Source organism: Mus caroli, unplaced genomic scaffold, assembly GCF_978045245.1.
Source record: "Mus caroli unplaced genomic scaffold, Mus_caroli_1 scaffold_3, whole genome shotgun sequence".
Classification (NCBI taxonomy): Eukaryota; Metazoa; Chordata; class Mammalia; order Rodentia; family Muridae; genus Mus; species Mus caroli.
This window is the reverse complement of record NW_028227258.1, coordinates 125416492-125443276: the sequence shown is the minus strand read 5'-3', so window position 1 is coordinate 125443276 and position 26785 is coordinate 125416492. Positions and strand designations below refer to the sequence as shown.

At 44.0% G+C, this 26785-nt stretch overlaps 1 protein-coding gene across 2 annotated transcripts in view; it reads right to left on the bottom strand.

The window, feature by feature from the left end:
• Trpc3 (transient receptor potential cation channel subfamily C member 3) overlaps positions 1 to 15581 on the bottom strand; it is a 66941-nt gene extending 51360 nt beyond the window's left edge. For both annotated transcript variants that reach the window (XM_021157739.2, XM_029475632.2), the window contains exon 1: positions 15280 to 15581. In XM_021157739.2, coding sequence (XP_021013398.1) covers positions 15280 to 15458 — 179 coding nt within the window. In that variant the 5' untranslated portion in view covers positions 15459 to 15581. The remainder of the gene's footprint in view (positions 1 to 15279) is intronic.
• Between the last annotated feature and the right edge of the window lie 11204 nt (positions 15582 to 26785).

Below are 26785 nucleotides of genomic sequence, written 5' to 3'. Positions count from 1 at the left end.
ATTTGTTGATACTGTCTAAGGCTAACAGAATATATAACCAGAGTATGCCTACAGAACTCCAACATTTGTGGAGTGAATTATTATTGAAGTATCAACATATGACTTGCCTACAAAGAAACTGTTATAAAGAACCTTACAATTTTTGCCAAGAGACTGACTTGAGAATAATAGGAAATGACTATTTTATGAACTTTCTCTTGGTATTTCTTAGCATTTTTATAGTTTTTGCTCTTAAAAAAAAAACAAAAACAACTGTGTCTCTGTCAATCATGAACAATCTCTCTCAATCTAGAACAGCCTGAGCTGTTCTAGAACTCACTGTGTAGTTCAGGTTGGCCCTGAATCCATGGTTATCTGCCTGCCTTACTCTCCCTGTTACTGGAATTACAGGCATGAGTTGTACGTGGTAGGATACAAAGCTCAAGAACACACACACCATCATGTGGTTGCCCAGTGTTTGCTGTTCTGTTATTTGATAAGAGCAGCTAAAATCTACTCATCAGTCAAGAATGTCATTTACCATACAATCTTATTACCAAGAGTCCTTGTGTTACAAAATGTATATCTTAGTATTTCAAAAGTTTTATTAATATTTTTTCCAGAACCGTTATCGCCACACTGTATACCGGAGCTAAATTGTTTGATTTTAGTACTGTGGTGGTTCGAATGAGAACGGTCCCTATAGGATCAAATGTTTGAATGCATGGTTAGTGGAACTGTTTGGGAAGGACTAGGAAGTAAACCTTGCTAGAGTATGTGTGGCCTTGTTGGAGGAGATGTGTCACTGGGGACTTGTATTTGAGGTTTTGAAAGCCCATACCACACCCACACCCACACAACTGCTGCCTATGGATCAAGATGCTAAGCTCTTTGCTACTGCTCCAGCCAAGCCTTCTTCTAAGCTGCCACAGTCCCCACCATGATGATCATGAATTAACCCTCTGAAAGCAAGTCCCCAGTTAAACACTCTTTTTTGTTTATTTGTTTGTTTGTTTTTTGAGACAGGGTTTCTCTGTATAGCCTGGGCTGTCCTGGAACTCATTTTGTAGACCAGGCCGGCCTTGAACTCAGAAATCCGCCTGCCTCTGCCTCCCGAGTGCTGGGATTAAAGGCGTGCACCACCAAGCCCGGCTAAACACTCTTTTATAAGAATTGCCCTTGGTCATGGTGTCTCTTCACAGCAATAGAATAGTGACCAACATAACAGCATCTCAAGTGTGAGGCAGGTCTCCCAATAAAAACAAACTCAAAGCAAAGTGCCTTATGGTGTCACTTGAAGATAAAAGAGATGAGAGAGTGCTGTGCTAGTCATGACTCATAGAAGGAGCACCCTCTGACCTTTTCTACAGAGAAGAAATGGGCAGAGAAGTCGGCCCCAGTGGGTAAACAGGTCTCCAGTGTCAGATGCCCTTGTCATGTTACTTCCAGCCTTTGAAATAAGGAAGGAAGACGCCAAACTCTGAGAATGTTAACAGAATATATTTTTAGGTTTTCCCCGCTCTTCTGACCCTCACCCAGTGGTTGTACACAGCCAGCACTGGGAGGGCACTCTAAAGGGACTCCATTCTCACAAAAGCACACAGTAGTGCTGACTGATCTGCAAGGCTGTGTTTAGGCTCCTTCACTAGTGATGCAGTGGACAACCAGAGACTTTCACTACTACAGACTGAACTCTCTCCCTCCCAGTTTTGCCCCTGGGCCCATGGGAGGGTGTGTGGGGAAAGCAGCTGTCTATTCGCAAGCCAGGAAGAGTTCCCACAAGAACCTGCCCATGTCAGCAACTGGACCTCAGGATTCCAGGCTCTAATACAGTTAACAGCAGATGTCTGTCAAAGTCTACAGGGTCTTATTGGCACAGCCAGAATTGAATAAGACACTGCATTTGTTTAAAGATTTTTTTTTAATGCTTCTTGGGATCTTTGTATTTGTACAAACATCTAAGCAGATGAAAATTTCTTCTGGGAACTATTTTTATACAGCCATTGGGAACTTCTGCTGCACTCCACTGAGAGGCAAAAATACAAGCAACACTCCCTAGCTGCCATAACTTTCCACGGAGTCATCTGACCTCCGTAATAGCGTTTCTACGACTGTGACTGAGTTCTATCTGAAGTGTGTGCTAAAATGCAGATTCCCAATCTTACTCCAGAGGAACTGATTCTACCTCTCCTCGGGTGGGACCCTGCAATATGCATTTTAAATGAATACCACTGGCAATTTCTGTGTATGCTAAAATACAGGAGTCTGTACCATAAACCTGCAAGACTACTCTGCATCAATGCCCCTGGGTTACTGGGCTTTTCAGCACTTGTCACACCGGCCCTAACAGAAGTAAAGTTGAAACGATGTGTTTGAGTGGCAAAGAACAAGGAACCTACAACCCGACATCCATTTCGTTTCTTTTATTGTTGTTCTTACTGTTTAAAATCGGGTCTCCGTAAGGTTTCTGCCAGAGCAGTCTACAGAGCGCCTTTACCTTTGACCGTTTAATGACACATTTTTGCTTTATCAAGAAGTGAAGCTTTTAAACGGGTTGCTGAATAAGGCAGCTGAAGATATTGCCTGTTATTGCATCCATTAGGCCTTTTATGAGGATTCAAGTGCTAAGGCCAAGCGACTATTGTGTATGGAGCCTCTTTATGCGTGAACTTTGTCTTCTTATGCTCCCTGTATTTTAAAGACTATTCAAGTTATTTACATTTGAAAGCAGTATATTAACAAACACCTCTTAAGTGCCATTACTGCACACATTCTGGAGGAGCGAGATCACTTCTTACTTATCTTTATCCGCGGAGCACATCCCAGTGCCTGAGGAGATGAGATGCTTGCTAAGTGTCTGCAATGGAGCTCACCTGTCTTCCCATGTGACCTAAGGTTCCCTGTACAACCATCCATCTTGCTACTCTGAAATACCCAAATCAAACCAGCATTCCTAATGCATATCTCAAAGTACCAGTTAGCCTGGGAAACCTCCAAGGCACCAACAGTCACAAGGTCCTGGTGCGTCCCTTTAGGGATGTCCTCACGCTCAGTCTGTCTCTCCATCCTTGGCTGTACCACCCTCAGGGATTTCTTAGATCACCCACTGGGCGTCACAGCAGCTTTGGAGGGAAGAGGAGGTGAGCGAAGCAGGTCAGCCTTACTGAGCATCTGAGACCCATGCTGGGTTTCCAAGGTACCATCAGTCTTCATTCTCCCCAACCATTCTATTTGGTGTTTCCTGGGACCTCCAATCCTCTTTACGCCCGCCCGCAGTCACTCCCAGAATGGCGTCTGTCAAAGATAACTGGTTTATCAAGCCACCTTTTCATAGTCCCCTTCTGAGTTAATATTCCTTTACCTCACCTTCAGGAATGTCCACAGCTCCCTGTGCCAGCCTAGCCAAACTTGCTTTCAAATCTCTCCTTCTCCATCCTGTCGCTGTGCAACCCCTTTCCTCCTATACTACCAAGGCTATTTTCTAAAGACATGTTAAGAAACTTTTCTTATTTTATGTTTCCAAATGCAGGGTTTTTGCCCTTGTTGAGTGAGTGCCTACGGGACAATGAGTGTGCCACATAGAAAACGATCAAGGAAACATGCTGGGCTCCTAAGTAGGACTTAGGAGAAGAACTTGAGGAAAGAGACAGTGTTCTTGGCTAGATCTTCTCATTTCCCTTATCTATGCATTCTGCAGGACCCTCACCACAGAATGATCTCATCGCATGCCACAGCAGAGAAGATCAAAGAGACTGACAGGAATCACGAGTGACATGTGGATTCAGGAGGGTCAGGATGGGTGGGGGTTCCTCCCAGGTTCCATAGAGAGGGTGGTGCACAGTGGGAGCTTTCTCCCACCACTCCTGACTCCCATGCGGTATGCACTGAAAGATGAGAGCCAATGAGCCTGCATCAAAGTCAGGATGATGTGTCAAGAGACAGAGGATGCTGCAGACACCAGGGATGTCAGCAATATTCCAACAGAGAGGGAGCACTTTTTCCTTACAAAGCAAATCAGCCAAGATTAAGTTCCTTCCACCAGAAAGAAACACCCAAGTGAGTACTGAACGTGGCCCAGAGATCAGAAAGAGTCAAAGGATATCAACACTCACAACAGCGTCTCAGCATTGGAAATAAAAGCCCATTGCCACAATAACAACCAAACTAGCAACAGAAGATGCTTCATTTAAAAGGGGAGGGCATAGCTTTCATCTATCTAAGGATATCTGGTGGGGGTTCCCAGAGACAGAAAAGTCTACCCCTGGTGTCCACACGAGAGGAGGGGAAGAGATGACTTCCTGGAGTATTGAAAATCATCCAAAGAACATTTTCACTCTAGCATCCAACAGCTAAACGAGGCCAACTTTCCAGCATCCTCCATGCTTGCTCACATACGGGGTGCAGAAGGGCCAGGCAGGTCTGGACCTCTCCAGAGACTGGAAGGAGACTTGGGAAGTAAAAGCACTTATGCTCTGGCTCAGAATACAGAAAGACACTGCCCTAGTTGGCCAGATTCCTGCGTGATATAGAGCAAATCTCTCCCTGTCAGCTCATGTAACTGCTTAATTGCTTAATTAACTCAATTGCTTAATTTATTGATTGCTTAATTCACTTGCTGAATAAATATCTGTTTAGTAAGCAATGAAAACAAAACAAAACAACCTTAAAACTTATTTACGCCACATACTGGATATTGGGTTATTTTGTCTCTTCAGCTGGTTGAAGACACAAGGCAAAGCTCTGCTCATCTAAGCTGTTGAGTGACTTCTTGTCTCTCTTATACCAGCTTCTGGAATGTTCCTCCTGTTGTTGCTTCCATTCCTAAACATCTTAATTCAGCCATTCATCAATTTAGATTCTTTCTCCTGCCATAGTCCAGCTCACATTGTATCTTTTTTTTAAAGCTTTTTTTTTTTATTATTCACCATTGCACTCTTCAGACACACCAGAAGTGGGCATCAGACCCCATTGCAGATGGCTGTGAGCCACCATGTGGTCACTGGGAATTGAACTCAGAACCTCTGGAAGAGTAGTCAGTGCTCTTAACCACGGAGCCATTTCTCTAGCCCCTTACATTGTATCTTAAGATAGAGGGTGAAGCCTCTGTGATCAGCAAGATCTGTTCATTCTGAGATGTGAGATGAGACCTTTTCAGCAATGGCTCTTGACCACCTGAGTCTGAACCTCTGTAATATGGATAACTTCATAAACTGAGATGACTTTATTTCCTCCTTGATTTCTGTCTCTTGGCTCATTCTCTTGGGTGGCACGTGTGTCCTCATGTTTGATAGAGAGAGTGTGTTTGACACTTATTTTCAACTTCTTATGTCATCTCTAGAGACCTAGAATGGTCCAGTGAATATTCAACACTACACAATATTCAACAATCAACACAAAAACGCATCATGAAGCAGTCACTATGCTGTTTGTGGTACTGGAGACAGTGGTGTGGGAAGCTGAAGGCTCTGACAAAGGGACTAAATAAACATCAGCAATGAAATAGCAAGAAACAGATGACCTGGAGTCCTCCTAGCAAGCAGTGCCTGTCAATCAATTTAGCCACTGCTGGAATATCTAACATATTTTTTCCAGCATGCCTATATATTTGGAGAAGAAGAGAAGAAAGAGCTCAACAGAGCTACCCCAAACTTGTATCTCATAATAAGTGATTGTGGAGGGGAAGAAGTTCAGTGGGGCCACTCCTAAGAGTGTATCAGTACCACTACATGTGAGTCTACATGTACCTACACACATCAGACATCACAGCCCATCAACACTGTGACAACCAGACCAGCAATAGACGATTCTTCATTTAACAAAGGACAGAGATTCCCTTGTAGTGCTGGAGAGGTGGCTCAGCAGGTGAAAGTGCCTGCTGACAAGTTGACAAGTTTGAGTCTCTGAACTCATGTAGTGAAGGAAGAGAACTGGCTCTGGTAAGTTGCTTTCTAGCCTCCATAGCCCCTCCTTGCCAAATACATAAATGTTACAAAAAAATCCCCATGCCACAAAATTAAGATGTAGCAATTTCTACACTTACCAGGCCTGAAAGATAGCTGGGTCTCTATAGTGGTGGGTCTTCAAGCCTCTGCTGGTCTGAATTACAACAGATTTTTTGACATGGTCTTACTGTGTAACCCTGGCTGGTCTAGAGCTCATGATATAGACCTGGCTGGTTTTGAAGTAACATAGACCTACCTGCCTTTAACTCCCAAGCACTGGGATTAAAGGTGCACATACCATCATACCTGGTCTACAAACAGAATTAGTAGTATATAATAAGCCTGTTAGGTATATGTTAACTGTAAAGGACAAGAAGCTATTAAATAGTGGAGGGGGAAGCTCAGGTCTCCTGCCTACACTTCCCTTTCATCTTTTGAAAGCACGATGTTGTTATTCATCCAGACTCTTTTTTTTTTTTTTTTTTGGCTTTTTGAGACAGGGTTTCTCTGTGTAGCCCTGGCTGTCCTGGAACTCACTCTGTGGACCAGGCTGGCCTCGAACTCAGAAATCCACCTACCTCTGCATCCAGACTCTTGGCAGCTAAAACTACACAAAGCAAAAAGAAACGGAGTAGTTTGCTATTACCTCCAAAGCTCACAGGGATCAGAAGAGGAAGCTTCAGCCACCTCCAGCTTGATTCTTGGGGATATTTCTCAAATCTGTATGCTCATGAAAGCGTCAGGCAACACATTCTAGAACGTACATTATCTGTTTTCTGGAATGCATCTGTGCCTAAGGCCATTAAACCAACCTTTGTAATACTGTGTGTCTGTCCATTTTCATGCCTGTCTCAAGGATTCGGTAACTTCCTGCAGAGCACAGACTGTCCCTATGCCCATATGCCTGGCTGTCACATACTATGGAGAGTACCTGCTGATATATGGGTGCACACATGGCACTAGTACTAACTGCTACATCTGAGGACTCTAGGAACAGAGAATTTGCCCTCAGACCAAAGCATGCCCTTAGTTACATATTACAGCATGTGCAGGTAATAGTTACTTTTCAATAAAAGGATATAATAAACACATCAATGAAAATTAATAATCAATCATAAAGGCATATAAACCACCACTCTCTCAACCAACTTTTCAATTTTAGATTTCTGCTTAATTACATCTGATCCTTAGATACACACCCCAACCCAGAAGTATTTGCAAGTTAGATGCCTTTTGATTTTGATCTTACATTAATTACGTCTTACTAGGAAAATCTGAGGGTAAATAGATTAAGAATTTCTCATGATTAATTAATAATTTAGACTTCCTTATAAAATAAATTTATTTTCAGGATAGCATTTGAGACAGATTCAAGATAATAAAGGAAAAATTCTTATGAATTCAGTATAAATGGAATAGGAATGGAGACAAAATGAACTCAAACGACAAAAATCTACTGACCAAAGAGACTCTCATATTTGGCTACTTAAATATTAATTGTCACCAATTAATTCTGCATGCCTAGTCTACTATTTTATGAGAAGCAGAGAGACCTGGCTTTCTCTCATGACTGCCCATGTCCAAAGCCTGAAGCCTAACATTCTCAGATGTCTGTTTCAGTCTATCTCATCAGCCTGCACCCTGTGCTTCATCAGAGAGTTCAAATCACCATCTTTATTTGATGAAATACATCTAGAGATGCAAAATTGGAGCAAAAAAAATCATTGAGGTCAAGGTCTCAACAGGATGTACATCGGGTGGCATTTAAAAATCATTAAAACCCCTCTAGAACTCTTTGAATGCAGCGTCTTGAATGTTTGAATGCAGAAGGTAGGGGAGGATTCTCTAGATATCTTGTTTGTTGGTTGGTTTGTTTTGTTTTTGAGACATAGTATTTCCTATGTACCGCAGCTTCAAACTCACAGTGATTCTCCTGCCTCCACCTCCTGAGTGCTGACATTCCGTGTGTAAGTCACTATGCCAACCTTAGTTTTCTCTTAATAGAATTTCTAACTGGGTAACTGTAGTTAAACATCCCTGACCTAGATGCTAAATTAAAGGCAGAGTGCTATAAAGAGACCTAATTATTCTCCTAATGGCACTGCTGGGTCCCTTCTGTACAAGCGTGAAGTTAGCCACCCCAGTCCACCCATCAGCCGCTCTGTGAAAGGCCAGACTCCCAGGTGTTCACCCTGTGCTGACACTGGTTGGACACCCCCCCCCACACACACACACACTTACAGTAACACTGTCATATGCTAAGGGCAATATGAAGTTGGCTGAGAAGCCAGAGCCTTCTCCTCAGATGCTTGTGCAGGCCTCAATCCCCATGCAAGGTGTTTATGCTCCCTGAAGAGCCAGGATGGTGCAGGAGTTCTGCCAACAGTTTTCCTTCCCCAACACATTTCCCATGTTGTTTTATTGTCTAACTGTAAACCAGGTTATGGTTTCTGGGAAAGTTTAATGGCTAAGAATAACTTTAATTACGAGAGGAGAGAATGAAACACTTGCTGTGCCATCACAGGAATGAAAATCCCTACATCCCCATCCTCAGAGGATGGGCAGAGTAGGGATGGGACCCACCGCCTCTGTGGTACTAGGGTAAGGGATGGCAGTAACTCTTGGCAGGGTCTTTCGTTTGGAGAGGTCCTCTTCACTCCTTTGCCCTGGCTGCAATCCTCCTATCACCTTACAAACGTTCTTAGGTCCATCTGCCATCCGCAGCTGAGTGGCGATGATGACTTAATTGAATCTCATAAATGAGTTGATGCTAATTAATAGTTTCGTATATTGCTCTTCCCTGGAGTAAATGTATTTTAAAATGTCTCTGAAAAAGAGATAAATCTGTTAACTAAAGGAGGCCACGGCACAAACAGCACAGCCTGGGAACCTATTTCAGATGACCTGGGACCGCTGTGACTTAGGTATCTAGTTGTGGCTTCAGTCTCTTAATTTGTGAAAGAAGGCAAGGGACAAGGTTTCCATCTCAAACACGAGTCTCCTCTTTAGAATCCTCTGTGTTGTGCAGTTCTGAGATGGGAGGGGATGGATGGTTGGGAGTCCTATATCACTGTGAAAATGATCATTTACCTGCTTGCTTAAAATCGTCAGCCAAACTATTGCAGATGCCAACAAGATTTTGCTGACAGGACCCCGATATAGCTGTCTCCTGTGAGGCTATGCCAGTGCCTGGCAAATACAGAAGTGGATGCTCACAGTCATCTATTGGATGGAACACAGGGCCCCAAAGGAGGAGCTAGAGAAAGTACCCAAGGAGCTAAAGGGATCTGCAACCCTATAGGAGAAACAACAATATGAACTAACCAGTACACCCAGAGCTCCCTGGGACTAAACTGCCAATCAAAGAAAACACATGGAGGGACTCATGTCTCTAGCTGCATACGTAACAGAGGATGGCCTAGTCTGTTATCAATGGGAGGAAAGGCCCTTGGTCTTGCAAAGATTCTATGCCCCAGTATAGGGGAATGCAGGGGCCAGGAAGCAGGAGTGAGGGGTTGGGGAGCAGGGAGAGGAGGGAGGAGATACAGGATTTTTGGAGAGGAAACTAGGAAAGGGGATAGCATTTGAAATGTAAATGAAGAAAATGTCTAATAAAAATATATTTAGAAAATCATCAGTCAAGACTATAAACATTTTTCATTCTTCAGTCTCAGTTCTGTTTTAAATGATACCATCAACATGCAAATAAACAAAACACAACCACAGAGATGTTTGGTTTCAGGCAAAGAACTTCCTTATCCCCCTTCTCTCCAAAATTCCTCTGTGGTCAGGAAAATACAGAATATTAATGCTAAACCCAGAGAAAAAACAAGAGACATTTGTACTCCAAGCCAAGATATATGAAGATGGTAAGGAGAGAGGTCAGACGACAGCTCATTACTTAGACAAAAAGCAGGTGTCCAGACAGAGCACGGCAGGGAGTAGGTAGGTCTGCTCTGTCCACTGGCAGAGAAGGTTTGGAAGCTAAGGAAACTAAAACTCAGGCTGTATCTTAAAGCGAGTGACTTGCTGAAGTCTACATCAGGAGTAGGAAGAAGTGCTCCTGCAGACCCTGAACCCCAACGTAATCAAATGACAGCCCTTCCACTCTTCCGTAAGAGAGAGAATATGGCCTCTCGGGAGACACAGAAACAGACAACCTTATGGGGTATTCCAGAGCAGACATCAACCATCAGGAATTTCGGCTCACTTTTACAACAGTAACAGGAATTTTATAATTTTCTAGTCCTCCCCTAAGTAATATAATTTTTTAAAAAGGTACCCCAAATAAGAAAAATATTCTATACAAAGGGAACATGCCTTAAAAAAATAAAAAAGAAAAGAAAAGAAGAGAAGAGAAAAGAGAAGAAAAGAGGAACATGTCTAAGAAAAGAGGTCTTAGAAATAAAAGGTATTTTATTTATTTATCTATCTATCTGTTTATTTATTAATTTATTCAAGGCCTGGGGATGGAGCTTGGTGCAAATGCATGTCCTTAGCATGCACAGGACCCTCAGTTTATTCCCCAGATCCCATACCTGGGATTTCTCATGAAGCATAATGTAAAAGATAAGTTTAGAAAGGCAGAAAAGAAGAGATAGAAAAACTAGATTGCTCTAAGAAATCTAATGTTTAAATCAGCAGGGTTTCTCAAGAGACGGAAGATTGAAAAGGGTGTTTAAGAAATTTGGCAAGGACAAAAGAAACATTTCAGGAAGTAGTGCAAGAAAATATCCCAGAACAAAGGGACACCAACTCCAGGTCAAGGGTGTCACCAAGTATTCTGTTCAGCAGTAAAAACAGCCCCCATCCCCCAATGCACAGCCCCAGAAGAGAATGGATAAAGGGACCATTCTAAAAGCTTCCTAAGGAAAGAAAAGCTTAGAGGCCACATACAAAGTCTGAGAACCCTAGAAGGGATATTTTCAGGAACACATTCTGTAGAAAAATTAGCTAAAGAACCAAAACCCAAATGTGACAAATAGTTATTTCAAGGAAACTACATAACTGTAAAAGAAACGTAGCATTATTAGACTATTTGTTAGCCCTAAGTAATATGGTTGCAGGGTTAAATAATGAAGGTCTTAAGATGTTGTCCAGAAATTGTAACAAATCATGTTGTGGAAGATGAGGGGAGAATAAGAAGTATATGTGAACAAAAAGTCTCAAGATTTCTGATGGTCCCTCAATGATATGTGTATCCAAGTGTCATTACACGATGGAGCTGAAAGCGGGGTGGAGAAACAGAGTGGGCAGGAGAAGATGAGGGCTGACGGAGCAATTGGGATCTGCTGCTCATAGAAGGGTTAGGGTTCTAGCATCCAAAGCTATGTTTGTGTACTGCCTTGACACTGTATAAAAATAATTTGAAACAAACTAACACAATGACAGTTCTGTATCCCACAAGATGAAATTGTGCCCCTGGGGCATGAATCTGATGATATAATGAAAAGTGTCAAATTACTAAGGATCTCGAGTTCTGTGCCACTTTGTGCTTTGCTTGAAAGTTAAACAAGGAATTTTCCTTGCAAGGAAATCTGCCTCTTCCTTTATAACACCAGTCAGATCTTTCCTGCCAGTCTAGAGAGATTCAGCAGTCACTTGAGAACTGAGTTCTCCTCCAGTGGTGGAAAGGAGGTGTTACTTACAATCTGATATCTAAACACACCCATATGATGGGTCCTTATCCCATAACCAAACTAAACCCCAGAAACCTATATTCAACTAGGCAGCTCAGGATCTGAAACACTGTGTCCTCAGACTACCCTTTCAAACAGCTGAGTATTAAGAGCTGACTGTGCCTTGCTTAGTAACTTTTGGAAATTATGTTGCTATGTGTGGCGATTTCCTCATTTGTCAATGACAGTGACAAACCCTGTTCTATGGAGCTGTGATTCAACCAGAGTGTACATAAACAGAAACTGTTGATTTCATTATAACTAACGGTTGGCACAGAGCTCTCTTTTCTAGAAGTCTGCCCCTGTTAAACAAAGCATTCTGAGAATTATAATACCTTTGCCGGTATTCGTTCACATATACCAGGATTGACTTGCCTTTACAGTAGATGCACAAATGTCGGTTGTCTCTAGTTTTTGCCACAATTGTGTCAATTTTCCATTTTCCTGAAATTCTCTAGGCAGCCCAGAGTAAGCACCACCCTGCCCTCGCTCCTCTTCCCCCTCCTTTCTGTCAAAACACTTTCCTCTCAAGGATTCCTCTGTTTTTCTTGAATGGTCCTTTGGACAATCTAATGTGAGCATACAATGCCTCAACAAGTCCACCAGACAGCAAGGTCTCGCCTTCTCCCGAATTCCAGCCTGGAATTTCCATCTCCTGGTGGACACCATAATGAGAATCACCTGATGACTCAGAATCTTCTCAAGACCCTTTTCCTCTCTACAATGGCCTCAATAGTCCTGGTTAGAATACCCGACTCTCCCTAATCCAGCTTCTTTTAAAAACTAGTCATGCAAAGTACACTAAAAACCAACCAACCAACCAACCAACCAAACAAACCCAATCCCATAGATTCCATTTGCATGTTCTCTTTCCCAGTCTTCTCCTATCTCAAGCTCAGCCCTGACAGCTACAGCAGCCTCCCAATCGGTTCCTTTCTATTCTGTCAACTGCCACTTCAGTGCATACTACACAGAGAGACTTCGATCACATGGAGTCTGCTTTTAAACAACCAAAGGCTCCCTACTGCCATATCTTGACACATAAGACCTTCACACAGATGTCCAGAATGACAAGGCCTCCAAACCCACCACTCTCCTCCTCACAACCTATGTTCCAACCAGACTCAGCTGCCATGGTTCTGAAACATACCTGGCATTTTGAGGGATGGAGCGTGAAATAATTAGCCACTTTGTGTCATCCTAAGAATCCTTCCAGCCCATATTGGTTTCTTTAATTTCTTCACAAACAAATAACCTCGTCTCCTGCTGTCCTTGTCTCCTCACAGCTCTATTTTCATACTATTTTTTTTTATTAATACTCATTTTCTTCAAATTGATAGCATCATTGTCCAGGTCCGGTATCTCTGTCGCTTTCCCTCACAGACGGAAGCTTTGTTCCTTGTCTTTGTGGTTGTTGTACCATGCCTGCACTTTGCACACATCTCCTTGAGAATTGTCTTTGAGCTGGAACTCATGAGAACACACTTCTAGACCTTTCCATATTTATCAGATATACTTAATAAATCAAAACTTCCTGAATGAGTTTCTCTTTGAGGATGCTATTTGGTGCAAGCAATAGAGATAGAATTGCTTTGTTTGAGTCAATGGTTGAGTCAAGAGTCCTATCCAAGGATGGAGGCATCTCATGTGTGACTTAACAGAGGGCATTCTTCCCTCTTCAGCTTATTCAGATTCCCAAGTGAAAGTCTGGAACATGGACCAAACAAATACGCAACAGAATGTGTGTGTGCACGTGTATGCATGTGGTATGTGGTGTGTGTGTGTGTCTGTGTGTGTCTCTGTTTGTGTGCATACTCATGTTTACTTCTGTTACTAAACTAGAAGAGGGATTAGGAGTGGACAAGAAGAAATCTTCATCCAAGAGGGAAATATAGTAATGAAATACATCCAGTATGTAGAGGGGAAAGCGAGGGGAAGGAAGAAAAGCAGAGGAGAGGGCAGCACAGGAGAGAGTAGTGGGAGAGGAAAGGATGGTAAAGAAGGTAAGATACTATGAGGAAGCACATTACTTGTAAGCTAACCTACAACATTGGTGACAGGACTTTGAAAGAAAGTGGGTCCTATTCTTAGGATTCTACTGAGTATTAAGCTCAGCTGTGCCACTGCAGTTATGAATGTGACCCTGGGCTGGCTCTGCTAAGTTGTTGACTGGCTATGCCACTCTGACTCCAAGGCTGTTCTGAACAGTGATGCAGAGACATCGTGGCTTTCCCCTATTCAACACCATAGGAGGAACGGAACACTACTCTCTGCTGCAGGTAGCAAGACAGCTTCTGATGTCACCAAGTGTCAAATAAATGGAAAGGGAGGGACCAGCCCTCTGACTTTAAAACTAAAGACCACACACTTGTTGCATGGTGTAAAGTCAGCAGATGTGGCAGAGGAGTGACCTCAGCAGTCAGGTAGTGAGCCTCTGGTAGAACTTACTTCCGGGCTTTGTGTAACTGACTTCAAACTTCAGAAGGGAGAGCCATAATTTCGAATCTACCTTACTTCCACAGATTATTAAGTTCCCTATGTACCAGTTATTTAAGGTAATAGAAGAATGTCATAAAAATCAAGAAACTATACAAGTTCATAAAACCCAATTTATGGGTTTTATGGAAACAGAAATAAAGTGGATAGTTTGAAACTTTAGAGGGTGGAAGTGAGCCGACAGGGATGTAATCCCAAAGGATGAGCCTTCTTTCCATTTCCTGGGCCATTTCCATGTCCATTCACAGTCTCTGACTTCCTCCCGGGTGGTTAGCAGATTTTAAATCAGGACCCTTCTGGAATGATTGCTGATTATGTTCCCTGCCAGCCTGTTAAGTCCAGTCTGGCCTGGCCTGAGTTCTCCACCGGTCCAACCTCCCCAAGCCACGGACCCTGCAGCAGACAGACTTTGGGCAGCAGGCGGCGCTGCAGAGCCCGTCCCCGCGACAGGAAAGCCACAAGCCCACTGGCCGAGGAGCCACGACCGAAATGGGTCCCCATATCCCAACCCCTTCCTCTCAGGACATTCTTTTCCCGCACGCGCAGCGCATCGCCGAGGGAAGTAGAGCAGTGCTCTCTGCATCTTTGCCTCTGGAAGCGGGCCCGGCGCTGTATTGTTCGAATGAACAGGTTCTTTTCTCAATCCTTTGGTTGCTAACTGCTACTTTTGCAGAGGAAAAGAGAAACAGAGACGTGGAGAAGGAAAAAGTCAGAACTGGAGGGAAGAGGGGAGAGTCACCGGCCCTGCGCCTTCTGGGACCCATCGTCCAAGTTGGCCCTAAGAGACCGACTGTCAGAGCCACTGCCCTCGGGTTTGGGTGTGAGCACGCACACCGTCAGGGAAGCTTTCATCTCACTCAGTGCACCCCGCACAGCACTGTGCCCCGCTAAGCCCCGCTGAGCCCTGTCCTCCACCCCGGCGAGCTGGAGAGGCATAGGGGGACCAGCCGCAGGTCCTGTGCACACAAAACGGTCCACGACCTCCGGGTAGCTCCGGGTTCCAGTCCCAAATCCTAGCCCGGGTGGCCTCGTTCTCTCTCCCCGAGCCCCGCCGTCGGTGATGGTCCATGGGCAGTGCATGCATGCACGTGAGCCCGGCCCGGCCCGGCTTAGCGCCGCGCTTAGCCAGTCCGGATGCCGAGCCTGGTCCCACCCGCCCCGCTCGGCCGCGCTCCGGTACTCACGCGTCGGGCCCCGGGGACGGCGGCGCGCGCGGGCAGGGCGGCTCCAGCCCGCCGTTGACGCCCCTCCAGCCCCGGCGGCGGCGCTGCGACTCGCCTCCCTCGGCCTCGCCATCCTCCTCCTCCGGAGCGGGCAAGGTCACCCTCGCGGGCTCCCGGCACTTCTTGACCTTGGTGGACATAGCGGCCAAGCTCCCTGCCGCCCGCAGTCAGCAGCCCAGCTGCCCCAGGTCAAGCACCGGGGCCGCGGCGCTGGGGACGCCCGGGCCGAGCGCGCGACCTGCAGCGGAGCTTGGGGTCCGCGGCCGCGCTGCCGGCTGTGCGCGGTCTGCCGGCCCGACAGCATCGCGGCGAGACGGCGCGGTTTCCCTGCGAGGAGAGGGAGGAGGGGGGAGGGAGGAGGGATGGGAGGAGGGGAGACCAGTCCCTCGCAGACAGCGCTGTGCAGGAATCAGACAAACCAGCAGGTGGGGAGCTGAGAAACAGCAGAAACTTCCCTCCACCCTCCTTTTTACCAGAGACCCAGAACCCTCATGCATCTGTAGACACAAGTGTCCTAGGAAAGGAAATGGAATACTCGACTTGTTAGGTTTTTTTAATGCACGCTCAGCTATCTAAATTTTTCAAAGCAAAGCATTGCTAGTTTCCCATTGTCAGGCTTAGCAGAATCCACAGGGGTTTAAGTGCGGTTCCTGGGTCCCTGTGCCTCACAGCCAGTCAATTTCTAAACGTGTGGGATGCTAACTCGAGTTCTGTACTTTTCAAGAAGCGTTTTTCAAGGAAGAAAATTGTTCGTTCATTCGTTCGTTCGTTCGTTCGTTTGTTTGTTTGTTTGTTTCTGAGACAAGTTCTCATTCTGTGGCCCAGGATGGCATGGAAGTCAGCATCTGGCACAGAATGGCCCACACCTCACAGCAATCCTTCCGTTTCGGCCTCCATAAATTACAGCAGCAGGTGCACATATGTGTGCTGGGGTGTGAGAGACCAGAGGTCAAACTCTGCTATTCTTCCTTAGGGTCATCCACCTTGGGTTTTTTGTTTGTTTGTTTTGTTTTTGTTTTTTTTGAGACAGAAGCTTTTTCTGGAACCTTGGGCTCCTGGATTAGACTAGACTTGGTTGTGGGCCAGCAAGCCACAAATCTGTCTATCTCTACCTCCCCAGCTTGTGTCAACACAGAAGACTTTAAAGAGGGTGCAGGGAATGGAACTTGCCCCTCCTCCATTATTTTTAAAACTTAAAGGAATGCACTTTGAAATTCAGGGCCACTCAAATTTCAGGGATGAAGAGTTACAGAGTATGATCAATGAGAATTGTAGGGAGCAGAGAACCGAGGTGTTGTTAGTTTAATCACATCTGTTTATGCAGGAGGCTAGGAATGGAACCCAGAGCCACGGGCCTATGTGCCTCTCTCTCTGAGCTATTCACCAGCATGCATGATAAACGAGTGAATCACACACACACACACACACAACCACACACACACACACACACACACACACACACACACTGTAAGCAGGTTCTGGGAAAGCTCCACTCAGACCCAAACAGTATTCAAGACTTTCTGTCAGGCAGATGCCTTCTACAAGGCATACTGGGAAAATCACAGAAATACCAGCTGAGCTCGGTTAAAACAAGGGAGGTTAGTTCGCTTCTAGCGTTATTTAGTGGCTACTGTGCTTCATGGAGAAATGGTTCTTTCCGAACTCAAGACACAAAAGTACGGAACTGTGGATCCCTTTCACTTAGCTCTTCAAACACACATAAAGTTCTGTGGACTCCTTGCACTGGCAGTATGCAAGCAAAGGTTTAAGGAAGCAGTGGCGTTTAGTTTGATCCCTGCTTCGGGAAGATGGGAACGTTTGGAAATTGCTTCATGTGTTACTTCATAGGAAAGTGTTAATTTCCACAGCTGAGTTACCAGATCCCCTTTGATTCCATCTTTGAAAAGACTTCACAGAAGACCTCCTGTGCACTTCAGTAGCTCTACCTCCAGCCAGGCTCTCGTGGTCCTCCCGGCTTCTGTAGCATACCTCTTCCCTAAGATGGAGATTTTGTTCAAACAAAGTCTGATCATGACCGTTCTCTATTAAAACAAGCAAACAAAGCAAGCAAGCAAGCAAACAAACAAACAAACAAAACCCCACTGGTGACTCCTGCTTTCATTTTAAAAATCCAAATCTGGCATGTGTCTTAGGGTTTTACTGCTGTGAACAGGCACCATGACCAAGGCAACTCTTACAAGGATAACGTTTAATTGGGGCTGGCTTACAGGTTCAGAGGTTCAGTTCATTATCATCAAGGCAGGAGCATGGCAGCATCCAGGCAGGCATGGTGCAGGAGGAACTGAGAGTTCTACATCTTCATCTGAAGGCAGCCAGCAGAATACTGGCTTCCAGGCAGCTAGGATGAGGGTCTTATAGCCCACACCCACAGTGACACACCCACTCCAACAAGGCCACACCTACTCCATACAAACCATCACATTATGCAAGCTTTCTGTGACTTGACCCTAACTCTCCAGCCTCTCCTTTTGCTCTGCATAATGGACACATCTGTATGTAACTCCTGTCCTGTACCACCAACATCAAGGCCACTTTCCCATTTCCCTGTCTCTGTGTCATTTACCTACACTGAACTGTCTTATTATTGACCCACCTTCTATTCTCCCCTAAAGAGCCAGAGAGAGGTGGCCTCTGGTCTGACAGTCTCTGATGTCCGTCTGGAGTCCCAAGAGATCCAGGAGATCCTGAGTGTCTCTTGTGTATGAGATCCCATCATTCGAGTTAACTCCTGTGTGCTGGTCTCCTGTTTGGACTTCACGTTCCTTCTTGTTTTTGCTATTTGAAAACCCATCTTCTGTCATTGCCATTTAACCGAGTCCATTGTGCACAGGATGAAGACAACACATGCTGGATGAGTTGACAAGTTCACAGGTTTCTTAAATTTACACATCAAATTCATGACCTGGTCTTCTAAGGCTCCGGGGGTGCAGGAGTCCCAAGTATTTGTTAACAAAGTCTACCATAGCAACATTTTAAAGATGGAGTGGCTTAAACAACCAAAATGTATTGTCTCACATCCCAGGGGCTGAAAGTCCGAGATCTAAGTGTGAGCAGATTTATCATCTTCTGTGTCCTCTCTTCTTGGCTTGTGGGGGGTGAGGAGGTCTTTGCCCTGTGTCCTCACATGTCCTTCCCTTTGACCTGTCTACTGCTCTCCTTTTCTTATAGAGACTTCATTCATATTAGATTAGGGATCAAAATAAATGCCACCACATTTTAGCTTCTGTCTGTCTTTGAAAACCATCTCTAACTACTGTCATATTCTGAGATCCTGGGGATTAGGGCCTGAACATTTGAGTTTGGGGCACAGACACAGTTAAACCTATGATATATGCTGATTCTCATGGGACAAGGGACCTATTCCATCAGAGGCTAACAATCCTGATTTTGACACAAGGTCTCACGTAGCCGAGCCTGACTTCCAACTTGATAATGATTTTCTTATTCTCCTACTCCAACCTCCTGAGTACTGTGATTGTGAATGAGTGCCACCCCCGCTGGATTAGGAGGTAACTGGAACCCAACCACCCATGGCTTAGTGCATGTTAAGCAGGCATAGGCTACATGTGCTTCATCCTCAATTAGTCTGACTCTTTTTAATTTCTTTTATTTTTTTAATTGTTAAGAGCTGTGGCCTTAGGCTCAAAGAAAACTCAAGGCAAGGAGAACTCAAAGAAAACAGTTCCTAGAAAAGAGGGAATGAGGTTCTTTCTTGGCACAAGCCAGCTTTGTCCTGTTTCATTTATCTGCAGAAGAGGGTCTTCCCACTTCATCATTATGAGTGCTGTTGGCTGCCCATGGATTCTGTAAAGTTCATATTTGCCAGAGGTGCTTTCAAAACTTGTTACTTCTTTGAGGAACCAAACATCAATATGCAAAACCTGCAGAGTTTTCAAGTTTTAGCCACTGAGGAATAAGTGAAATGTAATTTTAATGTTAATTTCAAATAAAATAGTGATTAAAAAATGGCAGCAGATGACAGTTCCCAAGCTTATGCCATGATTTCTAATAGCATTTTGTACTTCTCAACACTCCCTTTATGAGAGCAAACAGATTTATGAAGGAAAAGGGTAAAAGGATTTCCCAGTTGAAAGGACTCCAGTGGCAAAACACCCTCTACTTTTCTTAAGATCTGAGCTACAATGTGAAAGTGGGCAAATTTCACAGTCCTACGGGAACAAAGAAGTGTAGGCAACTAATGACTGCTGGGGTAGAGGTAGCCTCTCCCAGGAATGAGCTCTCTTACTGACTGATACAAAGTGTCAGCCCTGAACCCGTGTACACAGAAACTATGGAAATTGACTCAGGGGGTAGTATTTATATACGTATGAACATATAAGTTGTAAGCATGTATAATATATTATAAGTATATATAAATATATAATGTAAATATGTATCTAAGTAACAATAATAATGGAACAGAGTGTCAGTTGTAGAGTGGGGTGGCAAATGAGTTGGAGGGAAGAAGGGGATGGAGAATGTGAGGTAATTCTTAGTTAAAATGTATATTTTTTAAATCTCTGTGAAAGTCTTTTATTCCTTCTCCCCAACCCCACTCCAACTCTTTCTTTGCATGGCTGTTTCTAACACACCTGAGTAGAGATATACTAGCAGTTACTTCATGGTACCACATCATGAAGGTTTGATCTGGCAATTTCACCAAGGAACGAGGATTGGAGTCAGGAATAAGGTTTCAAACATATATGTCTTTCTAGATTCATAAGAAGTCTCACTAATTGACCTTTCTCTCTCTCTCTCTCTCTCTCTCTCTCTCTCTCTCTCTTTTCTTTCTTCCTCCCTCCCTCCCTCCCTCCCTTCCTTCCTTCCTCTCTTTTTCTTTTAGGTAACTTCACATCACTAGGTTTTTTTTAAAGGTATTTTGTTTTTTATTTTTAATCTTAATCCATTTTTATGTGTATGGGTGTTTTATGCCACCAGCTAATCAGGCAGCTCCTTGGGCTGAATACCTCTGCCCCTGACTGCTCCAATTTCATGGGAGTCTGGGTTTTTTGTTTGTTTGTTTGTTTTGTTTTGTTTTTTTCAAAGTGAGGAGTCAGGACCAGAGGGAGGGGCAATATAGTCTATGGATTCTTTACTGAGAATTTAGATCAGACTCCCCTAATTATCCAACCCCCAGAAAGGTACCAGCTAGGTCTAGGGACAGCAATGTCAGTACCACCCACCTACCCTGGGCATAGCTCAGCATCCCCATGTTGGGTTCTTCAACAGCCAGGGCCTGGTACAGGCAGCCTCCCTGCACAGTACAGTTCTCAGTCCTTGAGAAGCTGCAGTGCATAGAGATGAGATGGTAACCACAGTCTTGCTGAGGCCATGGCTATCAGGGAAGGCATTTAGGGTGCCCAAGGTCAGGTTCATTTCAGCTATGTCCTTCACCTTCAGGAAGCCTTTAGAAACATCCCTAAGAGTGCCCAAAAGGTGATGAGATGAAAGCTTGCATCAGCTCCTGCCTTCAGGTTTCTGCCCTGATTGAGTTCCTGTCCTGATTTCCTTCAATGATGAACAGTGATGTAGAAACATAAGCCAAATAAACCGTTTCCTTCCCTATTTGTTTTTTGGTCATGGTGCTTCATTGTAGCAATAGAAACCCTAAGATACTAGTTAATGTCCTACTATCTTTTATGCAGAATTTACAGTGCCCTGTAAACTGCATGTCACTAATATTTATGATTCTTATGAACCAATCGGGTGCTAGCCAGTTGCAAACTTAAAATGTGTTTCAAAAATTTGTTCATTAGTCAGAAGTCTGGAACGTAAAATTTACTTCATTATAGAAGCAAGTCATGAATGGCGGTTATACTTCCAGAACACTTAGCTTACATTTTCCAGTAACTGTATGAGGAAACTATAGAAGAGCATATAAAATAGGCCAGAGGTTTGGAATCAAATCCCACCTCCACTCTTTCAAGGCTCAGTGGGCATGAGAAGGACTACTGAGCCTCTGGAAGCCTCTGTCCAGGAGTGGTTCTCGGAGAAGGCACAGTGAGAATATTGTATTGACTGTGCCTCCCATTCTGCCAGGTACACAGTAAGCACTATGTAAACTTTTGCTACTATTCACCCACTTGCAAAGTCAGGGCTCTAAAGCCAGGACCCACCCTGTCAGGTTTAAATGCTACACTGTAGTTTGTTTTAGAGCTATGCTTGTGAACAGTAGCTCATGTAGCTCAGGGTGGCTGCACACTCACGGTGCAATCAAGGATGGTGTTGAACACCTGACTCTCTTGCTGATGCTTCTTAAGCAGTGGATCATTCAGATGTACCATCATATATGGCTTAAAAGCAACAACAAAAACCAGGCTGTGTGTGGTAGTGCCTATGTTTTATCTGAGAATTTGGGAAGCAGAGACAGGTGGATCTTTGTGAGTTTGAGGCCAGTTTGGTCTACATAGGAAGTGCCAGGCAAGCCAGGAGTATAGTAAAATGTTTCAAAACAAAACAAAACAAAACAAAACAAAACAAAACAAAACAAAACAAAACAAACAGAAAACATCAAAACCGCCAAAATATCCCAAATATATATTTGCTTTTCTTTTTCTGGTGCTGGCTCAGTTTAGCTGGGAACTAGACTGAGAGGACACTGTGCTAAGCAGGTGTTTTCTGACTGAGCTATAGCCCCAGCTCTGCACATTTCCATGTTGGGTCACTGTCCACTTATCTGTTGTCTGTACTAGGTTCTAAGTCCCTGCAGGCCAAGGAAACTCATGGAGTCAGAAGATGTCCTGTTTGACGGTATCGCACTGGTGTAATAAAGATGCCGCTGGTGAGTGCTCAAAAATGATGACAAATAACCATGGGGAGAGCAGATACTTGATCACTGTGTGAAGAGATCCAAAAGTAAGGAGCAGGGAGAGACTGCCCTTCCCTGACTAAGAGAAAGCAGCCTGGTGCCAAGCACACGTTGTATCTGAGAATGGGGTAGACTCTTCTCCAGGGTGTGCCCCTACTCTTTCTCTCTATCTCTGAACCACTTTCCCTGACATCAGACTACTTGAATCTTCCCACAGAGTTGTCTCAGGCTGACTATGTCCCACGGAAGCTTCATGCTTCACAGTGGCCCGTGCAGTCCACAGATGCTCATTTGCATGTATAAATGCCTAAAGGGTTTACATTTTTCAAAAGCTGCAGTGAACCTCCATAGGGTAGAAATCCTAGCTATGTGACAAAAGGAAGTAAAGGACCATCCACTTTATGTGCAGAGCTCCTCTGGTCCTCATCTGTCCTGACCGATGCTGTTGGTGTGACAATTGTCCTTCATCTCTGGCCTGGGAGCTTTGATCAGGTGCTACTATCTGAGAAATTGTGAGTGTTTCCCTCACTAGCTTACAATCAAGGGGGAATCCAGATGTTTTGTAGCTTTGGAGGATTATTAAAAAGAAAAAAACAAACAACCCACTGCTCTCCACAAAGTGGACTGGGCAAGGATAAATGAGGTTCATAGAGGGCTTTGCCATAACTTTCCCACACAGCTAAGCCCATCATTAATCCATTTCTCCACACCAACGGGCTCGTCTACATACTTAGTAATGCATTCTTTAAAATGTGAAACCAGTGCTGAAAAGAATCAATGCTTCCCCATTGTAAGATAGAGCTGATGAGTATCACAGTGTTTTACTGACGATCTGAAGCATCCCAACTGGAAAGCCACTCACTAAGCCAGGCGTTCTAAAACTACCGTGCTTGGAGATGTGAGAAAAAGTGGGTAAAGCCCCGGCATTCATTTCTTGACCTGGCTCAGTGTGAACATTCAGAAAGCAAATCTTGCCAGCCTTTATTTTTGGAAAGGTTAAAAACAACTCTACTTTATCCTAATCCCTGCGATCCTTGCCGACCTTCTCCCAAAAGCTATTTAAAGATACGTTCCTCAAAGTTATATTTGTCCTTCCTTGAGGGAGAGGGAGCCTTCCAATCACTTACACACAGGAACTGGCAGAGGCAGATCCTGTAAGTCACCTGTTGGGAGGAGAGGCTGTGAAGACAGATGGGCTCAGGCTTTTCAGTCCTATGAAATTGTCATTCAGCTTATTCAAGCCCAGTTCTCCTAATATCAGAAATTCCACTTAAATATCCAAGTGCAATCTATTTTTGTTACCTATGCAGCCCCTTCATGCTGCATTCACTCTGCCTCACAGATGTCTCCCACAACCCCCAGACAACCCAACCATGGACTTAGCCCTGGATAGCTCCATGACAGGATTTGGTGACACCACTATCTCTTTGTGGCCAGGTTACAGAGTAAACAGTTACCTTCCTGTGCTTAAGAGCATGAGTAGCTCAGTGCAGACACCAGTCAGAGCAGTGCAGAGTTGGGAAGAGGGGTGGAGCCAGCCTCATTTAGGATATACAAGGACAGTGTTTCCTTCCTACTATCTCTGATGTTCCTAGGTTACCTCTTTATTCTGTAACTCTTAACTTGATGGCAAAGTAAAGCAAAAGGACAAACAGGACAGAAGAAAAAAAATTCTACTTCTCCCTATATTTACATGGAATAAATTATCTTAAAGATATATGAGACATCCACACAGGATCTCGATGGTTCCTTTAATGCCAATTTTGTTTAAAATTAAAGTCCCAGGGGCTGGAGAGATGATCAAGTGATTAGGAGCACATACCTCTTGAAGAAGACCTGAATTCACTTCCCAATGCTTCTGTTGGGCAGCTCACAAACACCTGAAACTCCAGAGCCAAGAGATCTGATGTTCTCTTCTGACATCCAAGGGCCCCCTCACACATGAGCAATACCCCCCCACCCATGTAATTAAAAAGAAAATAAATCTTATTAAAGTCACATATTCACCCAACATATAAAGATATAACTTAATTGTTAGTACTTTTGATATGAAATTATAATGCCTTTAAAGGTTTTAAGGATAAATGAGTGAGAGAAGATGATCAAATGCAGAAAATTATGAATTGTGTGAGGCTAGAATGTTTTTAAGAACATTCAGTCTTGTCACCTGACTGTGCCTGAATCTCTGTGCTGGTCTGGTTTCATTTCCACACATACACGTCTTCATTTTATAGTATTTTTTAAATGTGACTTTGCTTGTCTCTACATATCTTTTAAAATGCATTGTGTTCAGGCCACTTAGAGGTCTCAGCAGAGGCCTTGCTTGCCATTAAGCGCGACTTGAATTTAATTTAATGCCTGGAATCCACATGTGGAAGGATAGAACTGACAGAGTCTCCTGATCTCTGCCTGTGTGTCACTGTGTTTGCACACAGTACATAAATAAATAGATAGATAGATAGATAGATAGATAGATAGATAGATTTACTTTTTAAGCTATAGAATGCATTAAATACTTTCTTAAAAGAGATTTAGATGCCAGGATGAAAATTCTCAGGGAGGCATCCATGGTAACTGAAGGATAGTCTGCCACTGCCTTTTAAAGGAGCTATGGTGTCTGTCTTTGGTGGAATTAGTGATTAAGGAAGCAATCCATGACATCTATTCATGTTCCCTGGAAAACTTGGGCCTGCAGTACCACCTGTATGCCTGAGAACTGGGGACCTCCATCTGGAGGCATGAGGAGCCAATTTAGTAAACACTCCAATCTTCACAGAAACTTGTGCTCCTTAAACTCAAGCTTTGGCTATACCTCCATCAGAGATTCCATTCTACTTCCGAGTGTTTGAGGGACATGGGAGCCATTAATAAGTATCTGTTACAGTAAACCAGAAAGGAGACAGGTTATATATTTACACATGCAATAGATTTATCTTTGCCTACACAACAGGCGAATAGTCTGAATTATAATTGGAAAGTAGAGGTTTTGAATCTTAGCTCAGTGATTCATCATGGAGAAGGAGCTGTGTCTAGTGGACTCTGTTGACACCAGGAGAAGACAGCACTTCTGCAGAGCCAGGAACAATGAAAGCCCCGGACTCCAAGACAATCAAGCAATTGTTATGCACCAAAGCATTTCTTATAAAAGCTGCATCAGCCTTGGCTCTCAGCAGCAAGGAAACCCATCAATTCAGTAGGGAGTTTTTGTTTGTTTTATGAAGATCCCTCCCCCCATCTCTTTAGCCAGAAGCCTACATTTGCAACATCCCAAAGGGTAGAGAAGATTCAGGCACACACAACTGCAAGAAGGTGGCAGGCTCCCAAGCCAGAAATGGCTCCAATTTTCATGCAAAGTCAGATTAGTGAATCGCAGGTGGATTTTAACCAAAATCTGCATTGAGGGGCCTCTGCCACCAATAATACCTCATTCAAAACAATCAGCTCATCCTTGGCTAGAAACATTATGCATACTCTGGCCAAATACATTAAAACCTAGGCAGCCCTGGAGACAACTCAGCAACAAGCCAATATCTAGATGTGATGTGACATGAAAGAAATAGTAAAAGTGGGCTGTGAATAGCAGCGTGGGCTGAAGATTTATGGACTGGGACAGCCAAAAAGAAAAATGAGGGGGGGTTAGTTGGAGGAACTTGGGAGAACTTATGAGAAGATTTTATTCATGAATTTAGATCTCCATTCAGAACGAATCTTCTATAGACGCAGATTACAAATGAGCTAAGCAGAGAGAGAAAATCATGACCAATACCTATAGGAATTAAAAATCCCAAGACAGTAAATGTGGTCAAGATTTAAGGGATCCGACTACAGGAAATCTAAGTCTAGTGTCTCGTTCTAGGAAGACCTGATCAGAGTCTCTGTGTTCTGTGTCCCAGAGTCTTGATCAGAAGCAGCAGCAGCAGAAGCAATATCTTTATTACACACCACTAAGTCATCCTTCCTATCATCATTATCATCACCACCACCACCACCACCACCATAACTGCCATTATCTTCATCACTATCACCATCATCTCCACCACCACCGTCACTGGTAGCACCAGATACTCTTCTACCATTGCTTACTGTTGAACGTGGATTAGGATGATGACCTAGGAATCTACAATGAACCCAAGCACACAAACCAGTGTGATTGTTTCCTTCCTCTTACCTCTCGACGTCCTCAACAATTCCGGACTGTGAATCCATCAAAAGACTAATCGTTCGTTACACCAGTTCCCTCATGACCAAGTCATCTCTGGAAATAAAATGGTGTCATAAACACACCCGAGGATGTTCACGATTTACTCCTAGGCACCTCTCAACCTGATGGAACTGACAGTGTGGGTTAAGTGTCCCGCCTTCCATCTCCTACACGGTCTTTACAAAACATCTGGATCTCTGCAGTGTTCTCATCAGGAGCCCAACAGCCATTATCAGCAATTCTGCCTCGTCCCCAGTCACTTTTCTATAAGTTCCTTATACCTTCTTGGTCTTCTTGCTACAGGTTCCCCCTCCTCTCTGTCTCCAGCTTTGATGTCAGTGCCCACTGGGTTCACAAACTCATCTTTGTTGCCATTGTCTCTTCATCTCCACAAAATTTTAACTCTCTCTGACATTAATTACCGATTCTGTCCCTCT